The sequence below is a fragment of the Pleurodeles waltl genome, chromosome 4_1 (assembly GCF_031143425.1).
Source record: "Pleurodeles waltl isolate 20211129_DDA chromosome 4_1, aPleWal1.hap1.20221129, whole genome shotgun sequence".
NCBI lineage: Eukaryota > Metazoa > Chordata > Amphibia > Caudata > Salamandridae > Pleurodeles > Pleurodeles waltl.
This window is the reverse complement of record NC_090442.1, coordinates 232,623,522-232,646,240: the sequence shown is the minus strand read 5'-3', so window position 1 is coordinate 232,646,240 and position 22,719 is coordinate 232,623,522. Positions and strand designations below refer to the sequence as shown.

The 22,719-nt window shown below is 49.6% G+C and overlaps 1 protein-coding gene across 2 annotated transcripts in view; it reads left to right on the top strand.

Moving 5' to 3' along the window:
* The window catches only part of CAPRIN2 (caprin family member 2), a 743,926-nt gene that overhangs the window by 619,627 nt on the left and 101,580 nt on the right, over window positions 1-22,719 (top strand). For both annotated transcript variants that reach the window (XM_069228195.1, XM_069228194.1), the window contains one exon: window positions 14,300-14,406. In XM_069228195.1, coding sequence (XP_069084296.1) covers window positions 14,300-14,406 — 107 coding nt within the window. The remainder of the gene's footprint in view (window positions 1-14,299; window positions 14,407-22,719) is intronic.

Genomic DNA, 22,719 nt, shown 5'->3' with positions numbered 1-22,719 from the left:
TCGGCGCACGGAACGTCCAAGTGAAAGGAAGAAGTCTTTTTGGTCCTGAGACTTCAAGGAACAGGAGGCAAGCTCTATCCAAGCCCTTGGAGAGCACTTTTACAGCCAGACAAGAGTTCAGCAAGGCAGCAGGGCAACAGCAAGACAGCAGTCCTTTGTAGAAAGCAGACAGGTGAGTCCTTTGAGCAGCCAGGCAGTTCTTCTTGGCAGGATGTAGTTTCTGGTTCAGGTTTCTTCTCCAGCAAGTGTCTCATGAGGTAGGGCAGAGGCCCTGTTTTATACTAAGTTGTGCCTTTGAAGTGGGGGTGACTTCAAAGAGTGTCTAAGAAATGCACCAAGCCCCCTTTCAGTTCAATCCTGTCTGCCAGAGTCCCAGTAGGGGGTGTGGCAGTCCTTTGTGTGAGGGCAGGCCCTCCACCCTCCCAGCCCAGGAAGACCCATTCAAAATGCAGATGTATGCAAGTGAGGCTGAGTACCCTGTGTTTAGGGTGTGTCTGAGTGAATGCACAAGGAGCTGTCAACTAAACCTAGCCAGACATGGATTGAAGGGCACAACAAGTTTTTAGTGCAAAGAAATGCTCACTTTCTAAAAGTGGCATTTCTAGAATAGTAATATTAAATCCGACTTCACCAGTCAGCAGGATTTTACATTACCATTCTGGCCATACTAAATATGACATTCCTGCTCCTTTCAGATCAGCAGCTGCCACTTCAACAGTGTATGAGGGCAGCCCCAATGTTAGCCTATGAAGGGAGCAGGCCTCACAGTAGTGTAAAAACGAATTTAGGAGTTTTACACTACCAGGACATATAACTACACAGGTACATGTCCTGCCTTTTACCTACACAGCACCCTGCTCTAGGGGTTACCTAGGGCACACATTAGGGATGACTTATATGTAGTAAAAGGGGAGTTCTAGGCTTGGCAAGTACTTTTAAATGCCAAGTCGAAGTGGCAGTGAAACTGCACACACAGGCCTTGCAATGGCAGGCCTGAGACAAGGTTAAGGGGCTACTGAGGTGGGTGGCACAACCAGTGCTGCAGGCCCACTAGTAGCATTTAATCTACATGCCCTAGGCACATGTAGTGCACTCTACTAGGGACTTACAGGTAAATTAAATAGTCAATCATGGATAAACCAATCAGTAGTACAATTTACCCAGAGAGCATATGCACTTTAGCACTGGTTAGCAGTGGTAAAGTGCCCAGAGGTCAAAAGCCAACAACAACAGGTCAGAAAAAATAGGAGGAAGGAGGCAAAAAGTTTGGGGATGTCCCTGTCAAAAAGCCAGGTCCAACATGACCCCCTACCAGCCTAAAGCCAGGGGAGAACAATCACTATCCTGATGTACTTCCCTGTTTGAGGCGACAGAACAAGGACCCAGGCCCACAACAGCAGGGGCATGCTCCAGTTCTTCGCCTTCCTGACTCCAATTGGATCACTCTGTCCATACTCTCAGGGCCCACTAAGCCAACCCATGGGGAACCTTTCTCCTTACCTGCGGATCCCATCTGTGCAGCACCTAACCTTACTTTGCTCACAGATGTATCCCAGGAGCAGGATAGTACCACCATGACCAACACAGTGGTGTTGCCCACTCTACCCCTGGGGTGTGACACTTGTCCCCTCCCCAGGGATAACTCTGTCCACCCGGACAGCAAGCCACAGTGATTACTGACAGCTGCCAGGGATGAGAGCCAGGCCCCAGGCCTCTCAAAGCTCTCCAACCACTGTGGCTGTGGAGAGTGGGGGGCGGTAGCCCCAGGTGCTGGGCACCCTTTAACCACTCTCCCTTCCACCAGGTCAGGGATGACAGCCTGAACCTGGTCCTCCCCTCTGGGGCTTTGTACCCTCCCTCTTGGAGCGGTACCCCCAGAGTCCAACATGGTCAGGGTGCTTCCAGAAGTCACCCTGTACCATTCCTCCACCAGTGCAGGGCTGTTAACCTGCAACTGGCCCTCCAACCTGGGGCCTGTACCTTCAGGTTGGACTAGGGCCCGGGGTGAGGCTTCCCTCCCCCTGCCCTCCCTTCTGGGGTCCAGCACCCTCCAACTAGGAGTGGCCTCCTCAGAAGACAACATGGTAGGGGCACTGTTATCAGTAGCCCCTCCCTCCAGGTCCGGGGGGACACCCTGAACCTGGTCTTCTAGCCCAGGGTCTGTACCCTCAGACTGGATCACTGCCTGGCAAACCAGGACTTCCTGGGAGGCACACCTACCCCCCACCAGGTCAGAGTTTAACCTCTGCACCTGCCCATTCAACTCAGCGTCACCACCCTGAAGTTGAACAATTGCCTGGCACGCCAGGACTTCCTGGAGGGCACACTGACCCTCCACCAGGTCAGAGTTTAACCTCTGCACCTGACCATTCAACTCAGAGTCAGCACCCTGAAGTTGAACAATTGCCTGGCACACCAGGACTTCCTGGAGGGCACACTGACCCTCCACCAGGTCAGAGTTTAACCTCTGAACTGGGCCATTCAACTCAGAGTCACCACCCTGAAGTTGAACAATTGCCTGGCGCACCAGGACTTTCTGGGAGGCACACCTACCTCCCACCAGGTCAGAGTTTAACCTCTGAGCCTGGTTCCCCAACCCAGGGTCACCACCCTGAGGTTGGGCAATTGCCTGGCACGCCAGGACTTTCTGGGGGGCACACCTACCCCCCACCAGGTCAGAGTTTAACCTCTGAACCTGGTCATCCAACCCAGAGTCAACACCCTGAGGTTGGACAATTGCCTGGCACAGCAGGGCTTCTTGGGAGGCACACCTACCTCCCACCAGGTCAGAGTTTAACCTCTGAACCTGGGTATCCAACCCAGAGTCACCACCCTGAGGTTGAACAATTGCCTGGCACGCCAGGACTTTCTGGGGGGCACACCTACCCCCCACCAGGTCAGAGTTTAACCTCTGAACCTGGTTATCCAACCCAGAGTCACCACCCTGAGGTTGGGCAATTGCCTGGCACGCCAGGACTTTCTGGGGGGCACACCTACCCCCCACCAGGTCAGAGTTTAACCTCTGAACCTGGTCATCCAATCCAGAGTCAACACCCTGAGGTTGGACAATTGCCTGGCACAGCAGGACTTCTTGGGAGGCACATCTACCTCCCACCAGGTCAGAGTTTAACCTCTGAACCTGGGTATCCAACCCAGAGTCACCACCCTGAGGTTGAATCTTTGCCTGGCATGCCAGGACTTCCTGGGGGGCACTCTCACCCCCCACAAGGGACACACCGTCCCCAAGGGCCACACAAGAGTCTGGTTGGCGCAGGTCTCCCGACCTCTGCCCATCCGGCAGAGTCTGGGTTTCCCCCAAACCAGAAACGGTTTCACCTGGGTCATTCCTGGGGGGCTCTGCTCTCAGAGCTGTCCCCTGACTCTCAAGGTCCTCCACTGGGGTCTGCAACCCCCTCTCAACCCTATGTCTGGACTTCTGCACCCCCTCACTAGGAGGGGTACTGCCAGACACCAGAACTGTTGGGATGCTGGCTACAGTCACCCCCCCAAGTTCTTCTGACACTGCGGGGCTTCCCTCAAAAGGTGGCCCTACGGTACAGGCTAGGCTTCCCTCCTGGTGTTCCCTCATGGAACCCTCTAGGACCTGGGACCTACCTGGGACACTACAATCCTCTCCCACCACACTCGGTTGGGAACCACCTAGACCACTCCCTTCAGGAGCACCCCCAAATGCCTCTTCAGACTCTCTGGTACTCACCCAGAAGTCTGCCTCCATTGTAAGTCCCCTGGGGTCAGAGAACTCACACTCCACCTGGTGTTGGCGTAGCTCTGGAAAATAAGGACCAGACATATGCTCTCCAGCAATTACATCACTCTGCCCTTCACATGTATTAACCACAGTACCCTTCACCCAACCACCCAGTAACTCAACCTTGGAAAAGCGCTCTACTTCACCCTCCTGAGACTGGTGAGACAGTATCTGTCTGTCCCTGACACTCAACCCAAACTCTTCTGGGATGTCTCTACACTCTATATCCAGGACGTCCACCAGGGGGGAACCCTTTTCTCTGTCACTCTCTGCTAGAGTCAGTAAAGTGTCCCTCCCCCCAGTAGGAATATGACTCCCTGTGCCAGTTCCCCAATCCTTCTCAGGGACCCTGTGCATAACGGGAACTACCTCATACCCTTGAACTGCCTGGGGTGTGTCAACTCCCTTCTTCAAGTTGGGCACCACATCTCTGGGCTTGTGCCCTTCTTCAGCAGTACTAGATGCAAGATTTTTGCTGCCACCATCTGAACTGGACTCAGCCCTTCCGGCCTCCAGTTTCAGCTCTTTACAGCTCAGCTCTTGAGCTGCAATCTTTTCTTCTTCCAGGGCTAAAAGTCTTTTTGCCTCAACCTCTGCAAGATACTCCTCTAATTGTTGCTCCTGTCGCCTTTGACTTCGGAGCCATTCATCTATTTCTGGGTCACTGTCCAACTCTGAGTAGCCTTCCTCCTCATCTGAGTAGTCTTCCTCCTCATCTGAGGGGTACTTAGTCATTTGGTTTCTTGCTGCCTCTCTCTCTGCCCATCTTTCCTCCCCCCAGACTATGTAGTGATGGAGCATCTCCGCTTTAGTAGATCTCCTTGCTACAGGAAGGCCCCATTGTCTGCAAAGCTTCCTTAGGTCAGCCTTAGTGAGGTGGTCAGTACGAACAAAGAATGAGTAGGTAAGCAATCCCATTCTGATAAGATCTTACTAGCAAAAACCAAAATCCAAAGTCCAAAATATCAATAGTATATCCAGGAGGACATCAGAGAACCAAAGCCAAAAAAGATGAAAAATCAAGTTAACCTTCAACTGTGGGTAGGTAGTGAAATACTTAGCTACTGTATGTCACTGCACAAACACAAGTCCTATCCTCACCGCTGATCACCAATGTTAGAAATGGGGTTTTTGGTTGGCAGTCAGGTTGCCCTCTGTCCAAGCAAGAACCCTCACTCTAGTCAGGGTAAGTCACACACAATCCAAAATCAGCCTGTGCTCACCCTCCGGTAGCTTGGCACGAGCAGTCAGGCTTAACTTAGAAGGCAATGTGTAAAGCATTTGTGCAATAAATCATACAACACCATAGTATAACACCACAAAAATACACCACACAGTGTTTAGAAAAATATAGAATATTTATCTGGATAATTGTAGGTCAACACGATCAAAGTTGCAATACGAATTTGTAAAGCTATCACTGAGAAGTGATATTAAGTGTCTTTAAGTCTTTAAAAATCAATAAAGTGTCTTTCAAGCACAGAGTACCTGGTTTCTGGTGGGAAATCTCCTCAGAGGGCCACAGGAGAAGAGATGCGTGGAAAAAGGGGTGTGTGCGTCGATTTCCTCTCAGCACACACAGACTTGCGTCGTTCTTTTCCACGCGGGGAAGTCGGGCGTCGTTTTCCGGCGCGCAGACAGTCTCTTTTTGTGGATCGCGGGGATTGCCAGATGTCCCGGGTCTGTGCGTGGATTCTCCTGCTTATTTTCCGGCTGCGCGTCGTTCTGCGGGGCTGCGCGTCGAAGTTTCGATCTCACGGTAGGCGTCGCGTCGATTCCTCCTTGGAAGTCGGGCGTTGTCCTTGCGAGGCCGTGCGTCGAAATTTTGGTCTCACGGCAGGCGTCGCGTCGATTTCTCCTTGGAAGTCGGGCGTTGTCCTTGCGAGGCCGTGCGTCAAAGTTTCGCACTCACGGTAGGCGTTGCGTCGATTTCTCCTGGAAAGTCGGGCGGCTTTGTCCTTGCGAGGTTGTGCGTCGAAGTCTCGATCGTCCCGAGGGCGTCGCGTCGATCAGCGTCAGTGTGCGGCGTTTTTCTCGCCGCGAAACAAGCTGTGCGTCGAAATTTTCGGCGCACGGAGCGTCCAAGTGAAAGGAAGAAGTCTTTTTGGTCCTGAGACTTCAAGGAACAGGAGGCAAGCTCTATCCAAGCCCTTGGAGAGCACTTTTACAGCCAGACAAGAGTTCAGCAAGGCAGCAGGGCAACAGCAAGACAGCAGTCCTTTGTAGAAAGCAGACAGGTGAGTCCTTTGAGCAGCCAGGCAGTTCTTCTTGGCAGGATGTAGTTTCTGGTTCAGGTTTCTTCTCCAGCAAGTGTCTCATGAGGTAGGGCAGAGGCCCTGTTTTATACTAAGTTGTGCCTTTGAAGTGGGGGTGACTTCAAAGAGTGGCTAAGAAATGCACCAGGTCCCCTTTCAGTTCAATCCTGTCTGCCAGAGTCCCAGTAGGGGGTGTGGCAGTCCTTTGTGTGAGGGCAGGCCCTCCACCCTCCCAGCCCAGGAAGACCCATTCAAAATGCAGATGTATGCAAGTGAGGCTGAGTACCCTGTGTTTGGGGTGTGTCTGAGTGAATGCACAAGGAGCTGTCAACTAAACCTAGCCAGACGTGGATTGAAGGGCACAACAAGTTTTTAGTGCAAAGAAATGCTCACTTTCTAAAAGTGGCATTTCTAGAATAGTAATATTAAATCCGACTTCACCAGTCAGCAGGATTTTACATTACCATTCTGGCCATACTAAATATGACATTCCTGCTCCTTTCAGATCAGCAGCTGCCACTTCAACAGTGTATGAGGGCAGCCCCAATGTTAGCCTATGAAGGGAGCAGGCCTCACAGTAGTGTAAAAACGAATTTAGGAGTTTTACACTACCAGGACATATAACTACACAGGTACATGTCCTGCCTTTTACCTACACAGCACCCTGCTCTAGGGGTTACCTAGGGCACACATTAGGGATGACTTATATGTAGAAAAAGGGGAGTTCTAGGCTTGGCAAGTACTTTTAAATGCCAAGTCGAAGTGGCAGTGAAACTGCACACACAGGCCTTGCAATGGCAGGCCTGAGACAAGGTTAAGGGGCTACTGAGGTGGGTGGCACAACCAGTGCTGCAGGCCCACTAGTAGCATTTAATCTACATGCTCTAGGCACATGTAGTGCACTCTACTAGGGACTTACAGGTAAATTAAATAGTCAATCATGGATAAACCAATCAGTAGTACAATTTACCCAGAGAGCATATGCACTTTAGCACTGGTTAGCAGTGGTAAAGTGCCCAGAGGTCAAAAGCCAACAACAACAGGTCAGAAAAAATAGGAGGAAGGAGGCAAAAAGTTTGGGGATGTCCCTGTCAAAAAGCCAGGTCCAACATGTATGTATGTATATATATATATATATATATATATATATATATATATATATATATATTTATTGTATGAGTACTGGATTTTTATTGATTACAATCGTTCAACTCATTTCCTTTTGTCCTTGCATTCTTCCAGTGGGGGTTGGGAGGTGCAAATGTAATGTATCAACATGTACTTGTGTGTGTGTGTGTTGTAGTGGGTGGGGGTTTTGCGTGTGTGTCACTCTTTCCCTCCCCCTTCCCCGGTGTCGTAGGTGCAGTACTCACCGTGGTCTTCGCCACTGGTGTTCGTGCGCCTGGTAGAGGAGCAGGAAGACAATGACAGGTAGAATATGGAGTTCCGGCTCCATGGCGTCCTGGTTCCTCGTGGGGTGTGTAGAGGTGAGCATTTCCCCTTCCAAGTCCTGTTTCCGGCGTGTTTTTGTTCGCTGTGAATCCGCCCACGGAAAAGGTGGCGGATTGGCCTCTCATGATACTGTGGGCGGTACATTGTCTTCCGCCTGTCTGTTGGCGGTGACCGCCATGCTGTTTGTTTGTACCGCCGTGGCGGTCGGAGTGTTAAAGTGGCTGTCTGTTGGCGGTTTCCACCACGGTCATAATTCCATTTTTTTTTTACCACCGGCCTGTTGGTGGTTTTACCGCCGCTTTAACACTGACCGCCAGGGTTGTAATGAGGGCCTTAATCTTATTGTCGAATGAAGCTGCTCAAAATTGTAACCAATGTGTTGTGATAAGGGTATGTGAAGATCTACTCTGCTTTATTTAAAGCTGTGGTTCATACAGAGTGTTGAGAAAAAATCTATAAGACAAAATGTTTTCTTTAAGCCCCTTTTGATAAGAGATCAGTAAGAATTGTCAGGTGGCACTATTTTGATCTACATTAAAATCACAAAATCTTTTAGTGAGGTGTACTATGAAAATGTTACCTTTTCTAGTAGAAAATTTATTTCTGCTATTCACAAAACGATTGTGATGCTAAAAACATGCAGACTATGCCATTCACTACATCTAAAACAAGTATTTGCAGTGCAACTGGTCTTGGATTACGTTGAGTTAGAGCTATTAGCGTTGTAAACTCCAAACCGGACTCTTCTTGGGAAAAATAAAAAAAGAGCACGATCATGCTGTTTAAAACACAATCCGATTGCGCTGTGGGAAATAGAGGAAAGGTAGTTAAGAAACCAAACATGGAGCCTCGTATGTTTCTAATAGTTTACCGGTGCTCTCGAGGAGGGCTGAAAACCTGAAAAGGCATGAGGTATGCATGCCTTCCATGAATGAAAACAAGCGGATTTGAAAAGGCAAGCCCACGGACCAATGAAAGTGACTGATGGAACATGAGCTTGGTTAAAATCCCCCTAAAGAGAGATTAGAAGAGAGACGGAGCGCTTTGCGCTTGCCCCTAAAAAGACAATCACATACTGAATTAAACCCTACTAGCTGCAACATTCAGTAGTACTGTCCTTGAAAATAAATCTGCCTAAATTTAATGGGTCTTCAGAGTCTTACAGGCCCAACACAAAATCATTTGTTTTTTTTTTCCACAATTTTAAACATATTGATCTTATCCCTGAAAAGTTGAGCAATATGCGGAAACATTGATTCCAGTTGAATTTATTGAAAAATTCACAACAAAAAAGCAAATGCTGAATCACTTTCAGACACCATCGGGTGAAAATTGCACTTTCCAGGAATCCAGAAATGGATCAAAATTCCAAGATGGAAATTTCTGATCTGTCTGCAAGGTAAAGAGTAGCTGGAAAGTGGCTTTAAAATGACTTTGGAGAAGATGTAAATTTGTTTGCATTTCTATAGAGATTCATGTAATATTTCTTGGTTGCTGCTTCTTGAGATTGTGATTATTTGAACCCTTAAACAGTAGCTTCCTCTGGAGTTTTTAGAGGTCTAGCAAACTAACATGCTACATTTTCTTAAAGATAAATTATTGCTTCTTAATAGGGTGACATCGCTAACCACATGCTTGGTGGGCACAAACAAGAGTGGGCTTGGGAGCACTCATGAGACAGAAGACATGACCTGGGGTGCATCAGCAAATGACTGCTTCTTTAACCTCTTATTCCCCTTAACTCCTGCACACAAAAGGACAAAGGTTTGTTGCCAGAGGCACAAACCTAGCAAGTTGCAAAGAGCACTGGAAAAGGGCAGAAGTGTCCCCCCTTCCCTCCCCCTCCTCCAATTTTGTCAACAAGACTGAAAGCTACAGGTTTGCATGGTGAGTCTGAGGTGCCTAGCAACCCATCGAAGGGAGGCAACATAGCAATTGAGGAGTGGTGGCACATGTGGGACGGTATATTGTGGGTGATCACAAACTTAATCTACTCAATACTGGGTCTTTGTTCAGGAAAATTGGCACCAAGCACTATAAATGGTCCCTTGGTAGTAGTTGGCCCAGTGGTTATCACAATAGGACTTTGATCATGCTACAGCTGACAATTATTTGCCTTGTGACAAGAATGAAATCCTTAGATTTATGGGGGCTAGAGCAAGTTACGACCAAAATGAGATGGTGGAGGTCTCTCTTCTATTGACTAAGCTGCAGCATACTCCTTTGCTTCTGTCCCCTCACCCTAAGTCCCCCCCCCCCCCCCCCCGAACTCACCCTGAAACCAGGGTTGAACAGTTATAAACAATAAGAAAAGTTTTTTCCAGGGGCTGTGAACTGTTTCCCTGACTTCTGCAGCCAGCAAAGTTGGAGATAGGCTCTTTTGTCATGCTTAAAAGCACACCTTGCCAGCCCATAGACCACTATCACACAAAACAAATATGCTGTCTAGAAAGAAGACACATATTCATCCTCTAATACACGAGGCAACAAATGTTTTAGGGAAGACCAAGAACAAACTCCTATGTGTTGTTGGGTCGTTGGGTAAAATGTTTGTAACTTGCCTTGCAACCATTAGCTGTGCAAGTAATACTAAAAGTGAAACACTTAGAGCGGCAGAGAACATGGCCATTTGATGGGTATTTGTCTGCAGGTAGCATTAGTCACCTTTATGCTTTCATCCCCCTTCATGCACCCCTTTTCATTTCTTCCCTTAGTCACTTGTTTGACAATTGGTGGGGGGGCTCGTGTCTAAATATTGAGCTGCTGATAGATCGTAGTTGCCTTTTAAAGTTAAACTTTATCGTAGCTGAGTGGGCATGGAAACAGCAGTTCTTGAAATCACCTACAGTCTGCCAACACCAGTTGAATCAGGTTAAATGTTTATCTGATAGTTTGAGCTTGTAGTCTGTTACCATGGACACAGTGGAGGTTAAACTGCTGACCTGGAAAGAAACCACATCAATTCATAGTGGCTGCTAAGCTATGCCCAAGCCCCATTACCTTGGGAGGCTTTTGTGGTTTTCCTAACGGACGATCAACCAGAACTGGCCCTTTTCTTTAGCCAAAATAGGAAAATGGCCCCTTGTTGGAGTTACCCCCCTAATTTGTGCCTGATTCTGACTTGACTGAGTATGCTGGGACCCTGCTAACCAGGCCCCAGCACCAGTGTTCTTTCCCTAAAAAATGTACCATTGTTTCCACAATTGGCACACTCCTGGCACACAGATACGTAGACCTTGTAAAAGGAAGGTCCCTAAGGGCTGTAGCATGTGTTGTGCCACCCTTAGGGACCTCTCACCTAACACATGCACACTGCCTTTTTCTCCCCACCAACACACAATCTGCAATGGTAAAGTCGACATGGCATCCCCCTCAGGATGCCACGCACACAAAATACTGCCTGTGGCATAGGTGTCACCCCTCTAGCAGGCCTTAAAGCCCTAAGGCAGGGTGCACTATGCCCCAGGTGAGGGCATAGCAGCATGAGCAATATGCCCCTAAAGTATCTAAGTCTATTCTTAGACATTGTAAGTACAGTGTGGCCACATTAAATATATGGTCCGGGAGTTAGTGAAAACGAACTCCACAGTTCCATAATGGCTACATTGAACACTGGGAAGTTTGGTATCAAACTTCTCAGAATAATAAACCCGCACTGATGCCAGTGCTGGATTTATTAAAAAATGCACACAGAGGGCATCTTAGAGATGACCCCCGTATTTTACCCAATCCTTAAGTGCACGACTGACTGGTCTGTGCCAGCCTGCCACTGAAATGAGTTTCTGACCCCCTGGGGTGAGAGCCTTTGTGCTCTCTGGGGTCAGAAACCAAGCCTGCACACTGGGTGGAGATGCTTCACCCCCCCCTCCCCCTCTTTTTTTTTTTTTGCAGGAACTGGAATACCTAGCAGTGATCCTCAAAGGCTCAGGCTTCGTGTTACAATGCCCTAGGGCACTCCAGCTAGTGGAGATGCCTTCCCCCTGGACACAGCCGCACTTTTGGCAGAAAGTGAGGAGAGAGAATGAAAAAAAAAAAACAAGGAGTCACCACACCCTCAGCCAGATCCACCCCTAAGGTGACCAGAGCTGAAGTGACCCCCCTCCTTGGAAAATCCTCTATCTTTTTGGAGGATTTAGCCCGATAGGGATGTGCTCCCCTTCCCAAAGGGAGGGAGTACAAGGATGGTGTAGCCACCCTGAAGGACAGTAGCCACTGGCTACTGCCCTGTGACCCTAACACACCCCTAAATTCAGTATTTAGGAGTTACCCTGACCCCAGGATTTTAGATTCCTGACGACCTACAAAGGACTGCTGACATGAAAACGCTGCAGAGAAGAAGGAAGATGACAACTGCTTTGGCCCCAGCCCTACTGGCCTGTCTCCAACTTCGAAAAACCTGTACCAGCGACACATCCTGCGTGCCCAGCGACCTTTGCAGACTCAGTGGACTTCCCTGCAACTGCAAAGGGCCAAGAAACTCCCATGGACAGTGGACCTGTCCAACCAAGCAAGAAGAAACCATCTTTAAAGGGACTCTCACCTCACTCCAGAAGTGTGATCCCCAGGTGGCTGACAACGTGTCCACCCTGGGCTAACCTCTCTGCACCCCCACGATGACACCTGCAGAGGGAATCCCGAGGACCCCCCTGACCGCAACTGCCAGGGAACAAGAAACCAGATACCTGGAAGAAGCACTGCCCCCACAGCCCCCAGGACCCATGAAGAACCAACCACTGGTGCAGCAGTGACCAGCAGGCTGCCCTCACCCTTGCCCAGTAGGTGGCTAGCCCAAGAAGCCCCCCTGTGCCCTGCCTGCAACATCTGAGTGACCCCTGGGTCCCCTCTATTGAAACCTTTTACAAACCCGACACCCTGTTTGCCTACAGCACCCGGCTGCGCCTGTGCGGCTGAGGGGGTGCTTTGTGTGCCTACTTGGGACCCCCGTGCTCTACTAAACCCTCCTGGTCTTCTCCCCGAGGACACAGGTACTTACCTGCCAGCAGACTAGAACCTGAGCACCCCCTGTCTCCATAGGCACCTATGTTATTTAGACTCCTCTTTGATCTCTGCACCTGACCGGCTCTGTGTTGCTGGTGCTGGGTGTTTGAGGTTGACTTGAACCCCCCAAAGGTGGGCTTCCTATGACCCGGGGACTGAACTTGTAAGTGCTTAACTTACCACATTAATCTAACTGTACTTACCTCCCCCAGGAACCGTTACATTTTTGCACTGTGGCCACTTTTAGAATAGCTTATTGACATTTTATGAAAAACTGTGTACATTATTGTTTTGGTTCAAAGTCCTAACTACACCTAACTATACCTATGCCAAGTACCTTACATTTAATGTACTTACCTGCAATTTGAATCTTGTGGTCCTAAAATAAAGAAAATAATATTTTTCGATATAAAAACCTATTGGCCTGGAGGTAAGTCATTGTGTGTGTTCTCACTTATTGCTTGTGTGTACAACAAATGCTTAACACTACCCTCTGATATGCCTAACTGCTCGACCACACTACCACAAATAGAGCATTAGTATTATCTATTATTGCCTCTGTCAAACCTCTTGGGGGAACCCCTGGACTCTGTGTACACTATCTCTCATTTTGAGATAGTATATACAGAGCCAGCTTCCTACACCAAAGTTGATGTATTCTTTACAAGAGGTCCACACCGTTTAGCGTGTATCCTTTTACATAGCAGTGCCACTGCAGAAAGCATGACTTCAGAAGCATACTCTTATGTTCCTCATTGCCTGAGACAATTTGAATTGTTGCATCTGACATCCCGCAAGGTTTTTCAAGGATGATAATTTTTAGGGGTAATTTGTTATATATTGTTTATACTGCCCACGATGAACCAGGCCCTGAGATGGTAGATCGTTATGACCTCAATAAAGATTCCTACATTTGAGAACCAGGTCTACACATATGTAACCTTTTCGTCTGCATTGCATTTAGATTTATAGACTTTAGAATAGGGTAGCAAGTTAATGATTTCTGGCTAAGCAGCTATTGATCAGTAGAAAATAAACCAAGATTAGATATAAAGAACTCTTTCTAAAGACTACATGAGATTTCAAAGTTTCTTGGCTCATTTTGGATTCAGCTTGAGTGTCTGAATCAAGACTGTAGTGTCCAGTAAACATATGAAAGGGTTTTCATGTCACGGCCTTGCAGACATCTGCTGTTATATTCCTAATCCAGGATTCCTTCTGGTGTAGGTCTTCAATTAACCTTCCCTCCTGCTGATTCTTCTTTACAGCTATTGGAGCCTAAATCTATTCTGGTTCAGAATGTTTTTCCCTGAAGCCATATTATCCCTGCAAAACTGTTTTGAAGTGTCACCTTCTTTGTTGAGTTTGGAGGTTGCACAGCAGTGTGGATGGAACCTGTTTCGTGTTTCCACTAGTAGGATCTATGAGCCATCTGTGACATTAAGCTGAATGTATTTGCTTACCTGAACTTCGCTATGTATGCAGCTTGCACACACAGTCTGTTACGGGATAGGTTTGTTTAACTGCTAAGAATGTTGTTTTCTCCATTCCTAAATATGTTGTTCAACCTTACTATGAACCTGGTGGGGAAACCGTACATACCAGTAGGTATTTGTGACCAGCCTTACTTAATTTTTGTCTGGTAGTACTCATTTGTGTTGAGATCATGTAGCTATAAACTACACAATATAATTTAAATCAACACTTGAAGTGTTTTTTAGTTTGACCATCAAAGGTAGATATTACTATTGATGCACATTCCATTGTAGGTAGTCATTCTCTGGGCTGTTACACAATTTGTCTTAAATTGTTTTTGTTTTTTTAGTAGGTTTTGATGGTTACAGAGGAGGGCCTCCATCAGCGATTAATGGTAATTGTAGTCAACTGCAGTACTCCACTCGAGAGTATCCTGGAACGCAGTATGTACAAAGGGTGAGTAACTGGCCTCTCTATGAAGTTGGACTTGGGCAAAAGGGTTCAGGTGATCCAATGTTGCTTAAATATTTCAAATGTAAACTCTGAGCAAATTCTAGCAATGTCTTTCCTAGCTACAGTTCAGTACAATGCCTTGTAAAGTAGATGAGTGCAGACTGTCTCTGATCTACAGTTATAAATACCTAAGTTCAAGTTATCCCTTTAAGGCCTCACAAAGCTTTATAAACCAGTTAACCAATCCAAGTTTCTGATGAGTACTAAGTGTCCTATAGTTAGGCACCAGGAGTGCCTTTTCCTACCCCAGTGCTGCTAGCATCAATGGATATGAACCTCTGGGTTCTACATAAATATTAAGCCACTGCATACAATGTATGACCTTTCTGCTAATTTGCTGGTTCGCCTCAACATTCTGTATTCTGTATCCTGTTATGTAATACGTATACCTGATAGACTTCTAGCTGCAGATTCCTTACCTTTGAATTCCCTGGCGTCTTTGAATCCAGATTTTTTTCTGCTGAGCAGTACACTGCGCACACCGTTGGGTGGCATCGTTCGGATCCACGTGCGTCCTCCGCGTGGCATCGACAGCACCGTTGGAGCCATCTGTCACCACGGTCTTCCATATAGGCACCACCCCAGCGTGCGTATGTCAGTCCTTTTCCTTCCGCACCAGTTAAGCGCAGGTCCACCTAGAACTACCCTTTTTTTTCAACGTTTTGTCGAAGATTTTTTCAATTGTATGTGCGAAAGACTTCAAGGAATTCTGGATTTAAACCTTGTGGCGCATGTCATCGCACCATTTCGGTCACTGATCCACACCGTTTGTCTCTGGCGCCTTGACAAGGACCACGACGCAAAATCGTGCTTAGACTGTCTGGTCATGGCTCTGAAGGCCTTGAGAGAGAGATCTCTCAAACTTCTAGCGGCCCGGCAGTTGTCTTTGGTCAGCGTGACTCTGAGGAGGTCACGGTCCCCCTCAAGGAGGAAGTTCCGGCACCACTCCATGAACACCAAGTCATCTTCCTCGCATTCAAGGTCCTCAGGGCATTCAGGTAAGAGGCACAAAAAGAAATAGTCCAAGCAGACTTGGACTTCGCCCTGCCCGTCAGCCGACGGGGTGTCTAGAGAAGGTCGACGTCCCGAGTGCGGTTCTGCAGAACCGACGCCAGGGTTGTCTTCACGCCTCGCCCCTTATCTGGGAGCTGGAGTGACTCCTGCTCAGTTTAAGGAATTTTACAAAGCCATGTGCCTCGTATTTGAGCGGGCTGCCCCTCCGGGGTGGGTCCTCAAACCCTGCGGGAACAGCAAGGGCCCCATCGGATTCAACGTCGGCGGCTTCAGCCCCAGCACCTTTGGGGACCTCAGGATCCGATATCTGATCCGACCCCACACCAGTTCCACAATTATAGCATTCTAAAGTGAACTACTCACCCGTGAGGGTCTCAAGGTACTGAGGGAGGGGGGGGGGTGCTGCTACTGCTCGAATAACCAGGTCTTGAGGTGTCTCCTGAAAGATTACAGGTCCTGTGTGTGTTGCAGGTGGATAGGAAGGGTGTTCATGTCTTGGCGGCGAGGTGGGAGAATGATCTGCCACCAGCTTTGTTTTATGGATGCATGGAACGGGGGCGAGGGCGAGGTCAGCTGGGGGGTCGGGTGTAGAAGGTGAGTCGTCTGAGGTATTCTGGTCTGGTGTTGTGCAGTGCTTTGTGAGCGTGGGTGAGGAGCTTGAACGGGATTCTCTTGTTGACGGGGAGCCAGTGCAGGGGTCTCAGATGGGCTGTGATGTGGCTGTGGTGGGGGTTTCCAGGATGAGGCGTGCAGAGGTGTTCTGTATGCGTTGTAATATTTTCTGGAGCTTGGCCGTGGTTCTCTGCATGGAGGGCATTGCCGTAGTCCAGTTTGCTGCTTCCAAGGGCTTGGGTGACTGTCCTTCTGGTTCCGGTGGGGATCCATCTGTAGATCTTCCAAGCATGCGGAGGGTGTTGAAGCAGGAGGAAGAGATGGCGTTGACTTGCTGGGTCATTGATCGCGATCAGTCAAGGATGAACCCCAGGTTGCGTGCGTGGTCAGTGGGTGTCGGTGCGGGCAGGCCACCAGGAGTCATCCCAGGCGGAGAGGGTGGAGTTCAGTTTCAGGCCGCTGTTCATCTATTCGGCGATGGCCTTCATTCCTTCAAGGAGGTTGGTTTTGGCAGTGGCGGAGTCCTTGGTGAGGGAGAGATTCAGCTGAGTGTCATCGGCGTATGAGACAATGTTGGTCGTGTGATTGGACGATGTTTGCGAGTGGTGTCATGTAAATGTTAGAGGGTCGGGCTGAGGTATGACTCTTGGGGTACGCCGCAGATGACCTTGGTGGCTTCAGAGCAGAATGGAGGGAGGCAGACTCTGTTTTGCCGGTGAGGAAGGTGGTGATTCAGTCCAGGGCTCTGTCGCAGATCCCTGCGTCATTGAGGCGCGTGTGTAGGGTGTGGTGGCAGACTGTGTCAAAGGCGGCTGAGAGGTCCAAGAGGACGAGGGCCACGGTTTCGCCGTTGTCATGTAGGGTCCTGATGTCCGTGGTGGCGATGAGGGTGGTTTTGGTGCTGTTTGCTGCGGAATCTGGATTGGGAGAAGTCCAGAGTGGTGTTCTACCCGAGGAAGCGTGTCAGTTTTCTGTTGAGAATCTTCTCAATTATGTTTTCCGCGTCGGGGAGCAGGGAGCTGGGCCGGAAGTTCTTGTGGTCCTTTAGGTCTGCCTTGGGTTTCTTGAGGAGGGCGTTGATCTCTGCGTGTTTCCAGCTCTCTGGGAAGGTGGCAGTCTCGAAGGAGCTGTTGATGATCATCCAGAGTTAGGGTACGATAACGGAGCTCGCTTTGTTGAAGATATGGTGAGGGCAGGGGTCAGATGGTGAGCCGGAGTGGATGCTGTTCATGATTTCGATGGTGTTGTTGACGTGGGTCCAGGAGAGCAGGAGATTGATGTGGCGGGGGCAGTGAGTCTGCAGTGTTGGTGGTTGATGGGGGCATTGGAACCAGGGTTGGAGATTTACTTCACGATGTTGAAGAGCTTCTTATTATAGCTGTGTGCGTTGTTGATACCTTCTTTGAAGAAGGTTCTTTTGGCCGTTTGGATGAATTGGTGTCTGCGGATGGCGTTCTTGAGGGCTGTGTGGTGGTCTGGTGTCTGTTCTTGGCGCCATTTCTTCTCGAGTTTTCGGCACGTTTGCTTAGATTCTTGGAGGTCAGCGGTGAACCAGATGGCCTTTCTGTCGGTGCGTTCTGTTTGAAGGTTTCTTGATCAGGGCAAGAGGGTTGGCACAGTCATTGATCCATTGCCTGAGGTTGTGTGTGGCTCTGTCGGTGGTGTCGATTGATGGGTTCCGGAAGATGGTTGTGAGCAGCTGGTCTTCGGTGACCTTGTTCCAGCTGCGGTGGGGAATCCGCTGTGGGTGGTGGTGTTGTGGGTTTCTCGAAGGTGAAGTGGATGCAGCGGTGTTTGTTCCAGAGGAGTTCAGTGGCTGAAGGAGTCGTGTTTGCTGGCAGAGAAGATTGGGTTGAGCGTGTGTCCTGTGGAGTGGATGGGTGGGTGTTGTAACGAGCTGCTTGAGTCTGAGGTTGTCGAACGGGGAGTGGTGGTGTTGGTGTTCTCGAGGTGGAAGTTCAGGTCCCCAAGGAGTATGAAGTCTGTGGATGCGGGGGTGTGTGCTGACGACATCTGTGATGAAGTCGCTGAACTTCTGTCGGAGTCCAGGGGGGTCTGTAGGTGAGGGACACTCTGAGGGTAGTGTTTGGATCGGTGTGGATCTGAAAGTGTAGGTGTTTGGCGGCGCTGAGGGTGTCTTAGGTGCTAGCCATGATTCTGAGGGTATTCCTGTGGACAATGGTGATGGCTCCTCCTGGTCTGTTGGTGCGGTCCCTATGGGTGATTTTTTAGCTGTCTGGGACAGCTATGGTGATGTTGGGCGCTGAGGGGTTCATCAGGGTCTCGGTCAGGAAGGCTGCGTCCGGGGAGGGTGAGTAGAGTAGGTTCCAGAGTTCGATGGCCTGTTTGTGGACGGAGCGGGTGTTGAGTAGAATGCTTCTGAGATGGTTGCATCCTGCCCCGGCGGGCGGGTTGCTGGCATTGAGGCTGGTGAAGGTGCAGCTCCAGCAGGAGAAGGGTCCGCAGGTGAGCCTCAGGGTGGCCTGATGGCAGTTAGGTGGATGAGCAGTCGGCATTGAGTGCATGTAGGGTGATGGCGTCATGCGTCGCAGCGGTGTGGGGAGCAAAAACCAGGGGTTCCAGCGCTGGGCTCTGTCCAGGCACAGACTGGCATGCCTTAGGCGCCTTCAGCATGCCAGAGGCATGGCCGCTATTAAGTAGGGAGGGGTGGAAGAGAGGACAGCTGGGAGGCGGGCGGAAAACAGCATGAAAAAGGGGTGGGCCACGGGGGCAGCATTGGTGGGGATACAGTTCAGGAGAGAGGAGAGAGGAGTGTGGCGGGCGGCAGTGGCAGGGGACAGAGGGGCGAGAGCAAGAGAGCAGAGTGAGAGGAGAAAGAAACAGAGGAGAGAGTGAAACGCAGAAAACAAAAGACAAAAGAGACAACACGGAAGGAAAAGCACAGAGTGAAACGGAGGCAAAAGAGGAAAAACAAAGGAGAGGCAGAGGGCAGCCTAGTAGAACAGCAGTGCTCTCCCACTAGACACCAGGGATGAGGTGCAGGCAGAAGGAGGAGGAGGGCCTTTAACTCCTGACAGGTCAAATTTCAGAGGAACGAAGGGCTTTACTTGCCGGTGGAGCTATGAGGAGGCAGAGCAGTTCTGAAAGTTGGCCTCTTCTGGCGCTGGGTCTGCCGTTGACAACACTTCCAGCGCCCACTGGCGGTGGTAGCCCAATCCTTATTCTGGACGATCCGGAGCTGGAACTACGTCATTTGACGCAGATTCTGACTTCAACTGCACTGACAGCCCAGATCAGTGCCTGAGGCTTATTTTGATCAGCCAGGCACAGGAGAGGAACGGGAGGGGTCTGAGGACCCTTCAGAGTATGGCCTTATGGAGCAGAACTGGTATGAGGAACTAGGGGAAGCCAGCAGACTGGATACTTCTCCATATACTGGCATGCTCTCACCTCCTACTGTGGCTGCAGAGGAGGGAGCTTCATACGCCAATGTTGGTGTGTAGAGCAGCTGAGGTTTTGGACCTTGAGTTGCCTACAGTGACGGTCAGGGCTAAAATCCTGACAGGTGCTTCAACCGGGGGGGGGGGTGACTACATTGGAACCGATGTTACCCTTCAATGAAGCCCTTACAGATGTCCTAATGGGGATGTGGTCCGAACCCAGCACAGCGGCTCCTGTGAATAGGACAATTGGCTGTTGCCATCAACTAGCTCCTACAGACTCTAGTTTCCTCACCAAACACCCAGCCCTGGAGAGCTTGGTGGTCCAAGCCTGTACTTCCCGTGGTGCCTTCCCTTCTGTTCCCCCAGATAGGGAATCTAAGAAGCTGGATCATCTTGGGAAGAAGAGGTTTTCTTCCTCAGATTAGCATTGAGGTCTGTAAAAATCTCATGCTTATTGGGTCGTTTCTCCCATACTTTATGGAATACAGTGGCACAGGTGCTGCCCTAGGTCCCGGAGGGCATACGGGACACACTCACCCAAGCTGTCAGGGATGGGAGAGATGCAGCGAAGTTTGATTTGGTGTGCATTGGACACAACAGTTGCTGGGCAGAGCGATTTCATCAACAGTGGTTCTTCGTCGCAATGCCTGGCTATGTACCACTGGCTTTTCAGGGGATGTCCAAGCAAATCTTATGGACATGTCCTTTGATGGCTCAGGCCTTTTTGGGTGCAATAGCAGATTCAATGCCTAAGCAATTCAAGGACTCTTGAGCTATTGCTACATCTTTGGGCCTCTCTGCACCACCTAGCCAACAGTCTGCTTTTCGCCCCTTTCGAGGCTTTGCAAGGGGCGCGATATCACACAAGCCACAAGTCAACCACCGTCCTCCAGTTTCACAGCATCCCGTGCGAGGACGAGGTTGTGGTATCTTTAGACCCAGAGGGTCTAGCGAGAGGTCGGCCACCACCCACCCCCCTCCTCCACAGCACCCAAGCCCTCCTAGTGCAGTTCTGCAAGACCATGCTAGTCCTGTTGGAGGGAGGATTCGATTTAATTTTCCTCACTGGCGGTCAATAACATTAGAGAAGTGGGTTTTGCAGATCATACAGAAGGGCTACTCCCTCCCCTTCCAGTCTATTTCTCCTGCTAGATCGAAAGATCGGCTGATGGAGGATCATTTAATTTTTCTCCACGAGGAAGTTCCTGATCTTTTGTCCAAGAAAGCCATAGAAAGGGTTCCGATGTAGGCAGTGGTTGTTGTTCGCGCTACTTTCTGTTTCCAATGAAGAACAAGGGTCTTCACCCTTTCTTGGATTTAAGGGACATCAATCTCTTCCTCAAGGAGAAATTCAAGATGCTCACTCTAGCTCAGGTCTCGTCTGCCCTAGACCAAGGAGACTGGATGGTAGCGTTGGACTTGCAGGATGTGTATTTTTACATCCCCGTCCTGCCAGCCCACAGACGTTACTTGCAGTTCAAGGTGGGCCACGAGCACTTAAAGTTTAATGTGCTCCCCTTTGATCTCACCAGAGCCCCTTGGGTGTCCATCAAAGTTATGGCAGTGGTAGCAGTTCATCTGCGCAGGTTAGGGATTTCAGTCTTCCCCTACCTTGATGCCTGGCTTTTGAAGGGTCTGACACCCCAGGCTCTCGTCACCCACCTTCAGACTACGGCAGACCTGCATTCGCTGGGTTTCACTATAAATGTGCCAAAGTCCCACCTGAATCCCTCTCAGAAGCTCTTTCAATGTGGCCGTTTGGTTTAGGGTTTATTCCTCCAAGCAGCGAGTCCAGGAAATTCAGGTTATGATACCAATGTTTCGGCCTCTATCCTGGATTTCGGTGAGACAGGCTCTGAGGCTGTTGGGACTCATGGCTTCCTGCATCCTATTAGTCAAACATGCTAGATGGCATATGAGGGCTCCACAGTGGGACCTGAAGTTCCAATGGGCACAACATCAGGGAAATCTTACCGACGTGTTTCAGATTTCGGAGGGAACTACAAAGGATCTGCAGTGGTGGTTAGTGAACTGCGATTGGGTCAAAGGCAGACTCCTCTCCCTTCCCCAACCAGATCTTACACTAGTGACAGATGCGTCACTTCTGGGATGGGGTGGCCATCTGGGAGAGGTGGAGGTCAGGGGCCTCTGGTCTCTGGCAGAATCCAGGCTCCATGTCAACTTATTGGAGCTCCTGGCGATCCAGCTAGCATTAAAGGCATTGCTTCCTGTTGTGAAAGGGAAGATAGTGCAGGTGTTCACGGACACTACCGCGATGTGGTACTGCAACAAGAAGGGCGGTGTGGGGTCGTGGACCCTTTGTCAAGAGGCTCTACGTCTCTGGACGTGGCTGGAAAACCAGGTCATAACCAAGGTGGTTCAGCACCTGGCAGGTTCTCTGACTGCCAGAGCAGACAAACTCAGCTGGCGATGCTTAGCGGATCACGAATGGTGTCTCCATTCGGAGGTGGTGCAAGGACTCTTTCAGCAGTGGGGAGTGCCTTGGTTAGATCTGTTGGCCTCCAAAGAGAATGCGCAATGTCAGCAGTATTGCACGATGGAGTTTCCAAGGCGGCTATTGCTAGGCAACGCATTTCATCACAAGTGGAGCTCAGGCCTCCTGTATGCCTTTTTGCCCATAACACTTCTGGCCAGAGTTCTCAAGACGGACCGGGCCTAAGTAATGCTAGTGGCTCTGGATTGGGCTCGAAGAGTCTGGTATCCAGAGCGTCTCAAAATGAGCATCAGTCCTCCAATCGGGTTGCCTCTTCGGGAGGATCTTATGCTACTGCAGCAGGCGAAGGTTCTCCACCCGAACCTGTCAACTCTGCGGCTTCATGCGTGGAGATTGAGCGGCGGCAGTTGATGGTTTATGGCCTCCCTCCCGAAGTCTGTAATGACGTTCTGGCAGCCAGGCGTCCCTCTACTAAGATGGTTTACGCCTGCTGTTGGAAACGTTTCGTATTATATTGTACACAGAGGTCTATTGATCCTTTCTTCTTCAATTTCTAATATCCTCCTTTTCATTCTGACACTCGCCCAGCAGGGTGCCTCCTTAGGGACTCTTAAGGGCTGTCTTTCTACCTTATCGGCTTTTCTTTCATTGGCTCATCAACAGTCTTTGTTTGTCTCCTATTGTACAGTGATTCTTAGAAGGGCTTGTACATATGTTTCCACCTACGCCTTTTGTTATGCCCCAGTGGTACCTTAATCTGGTGCTCACTTG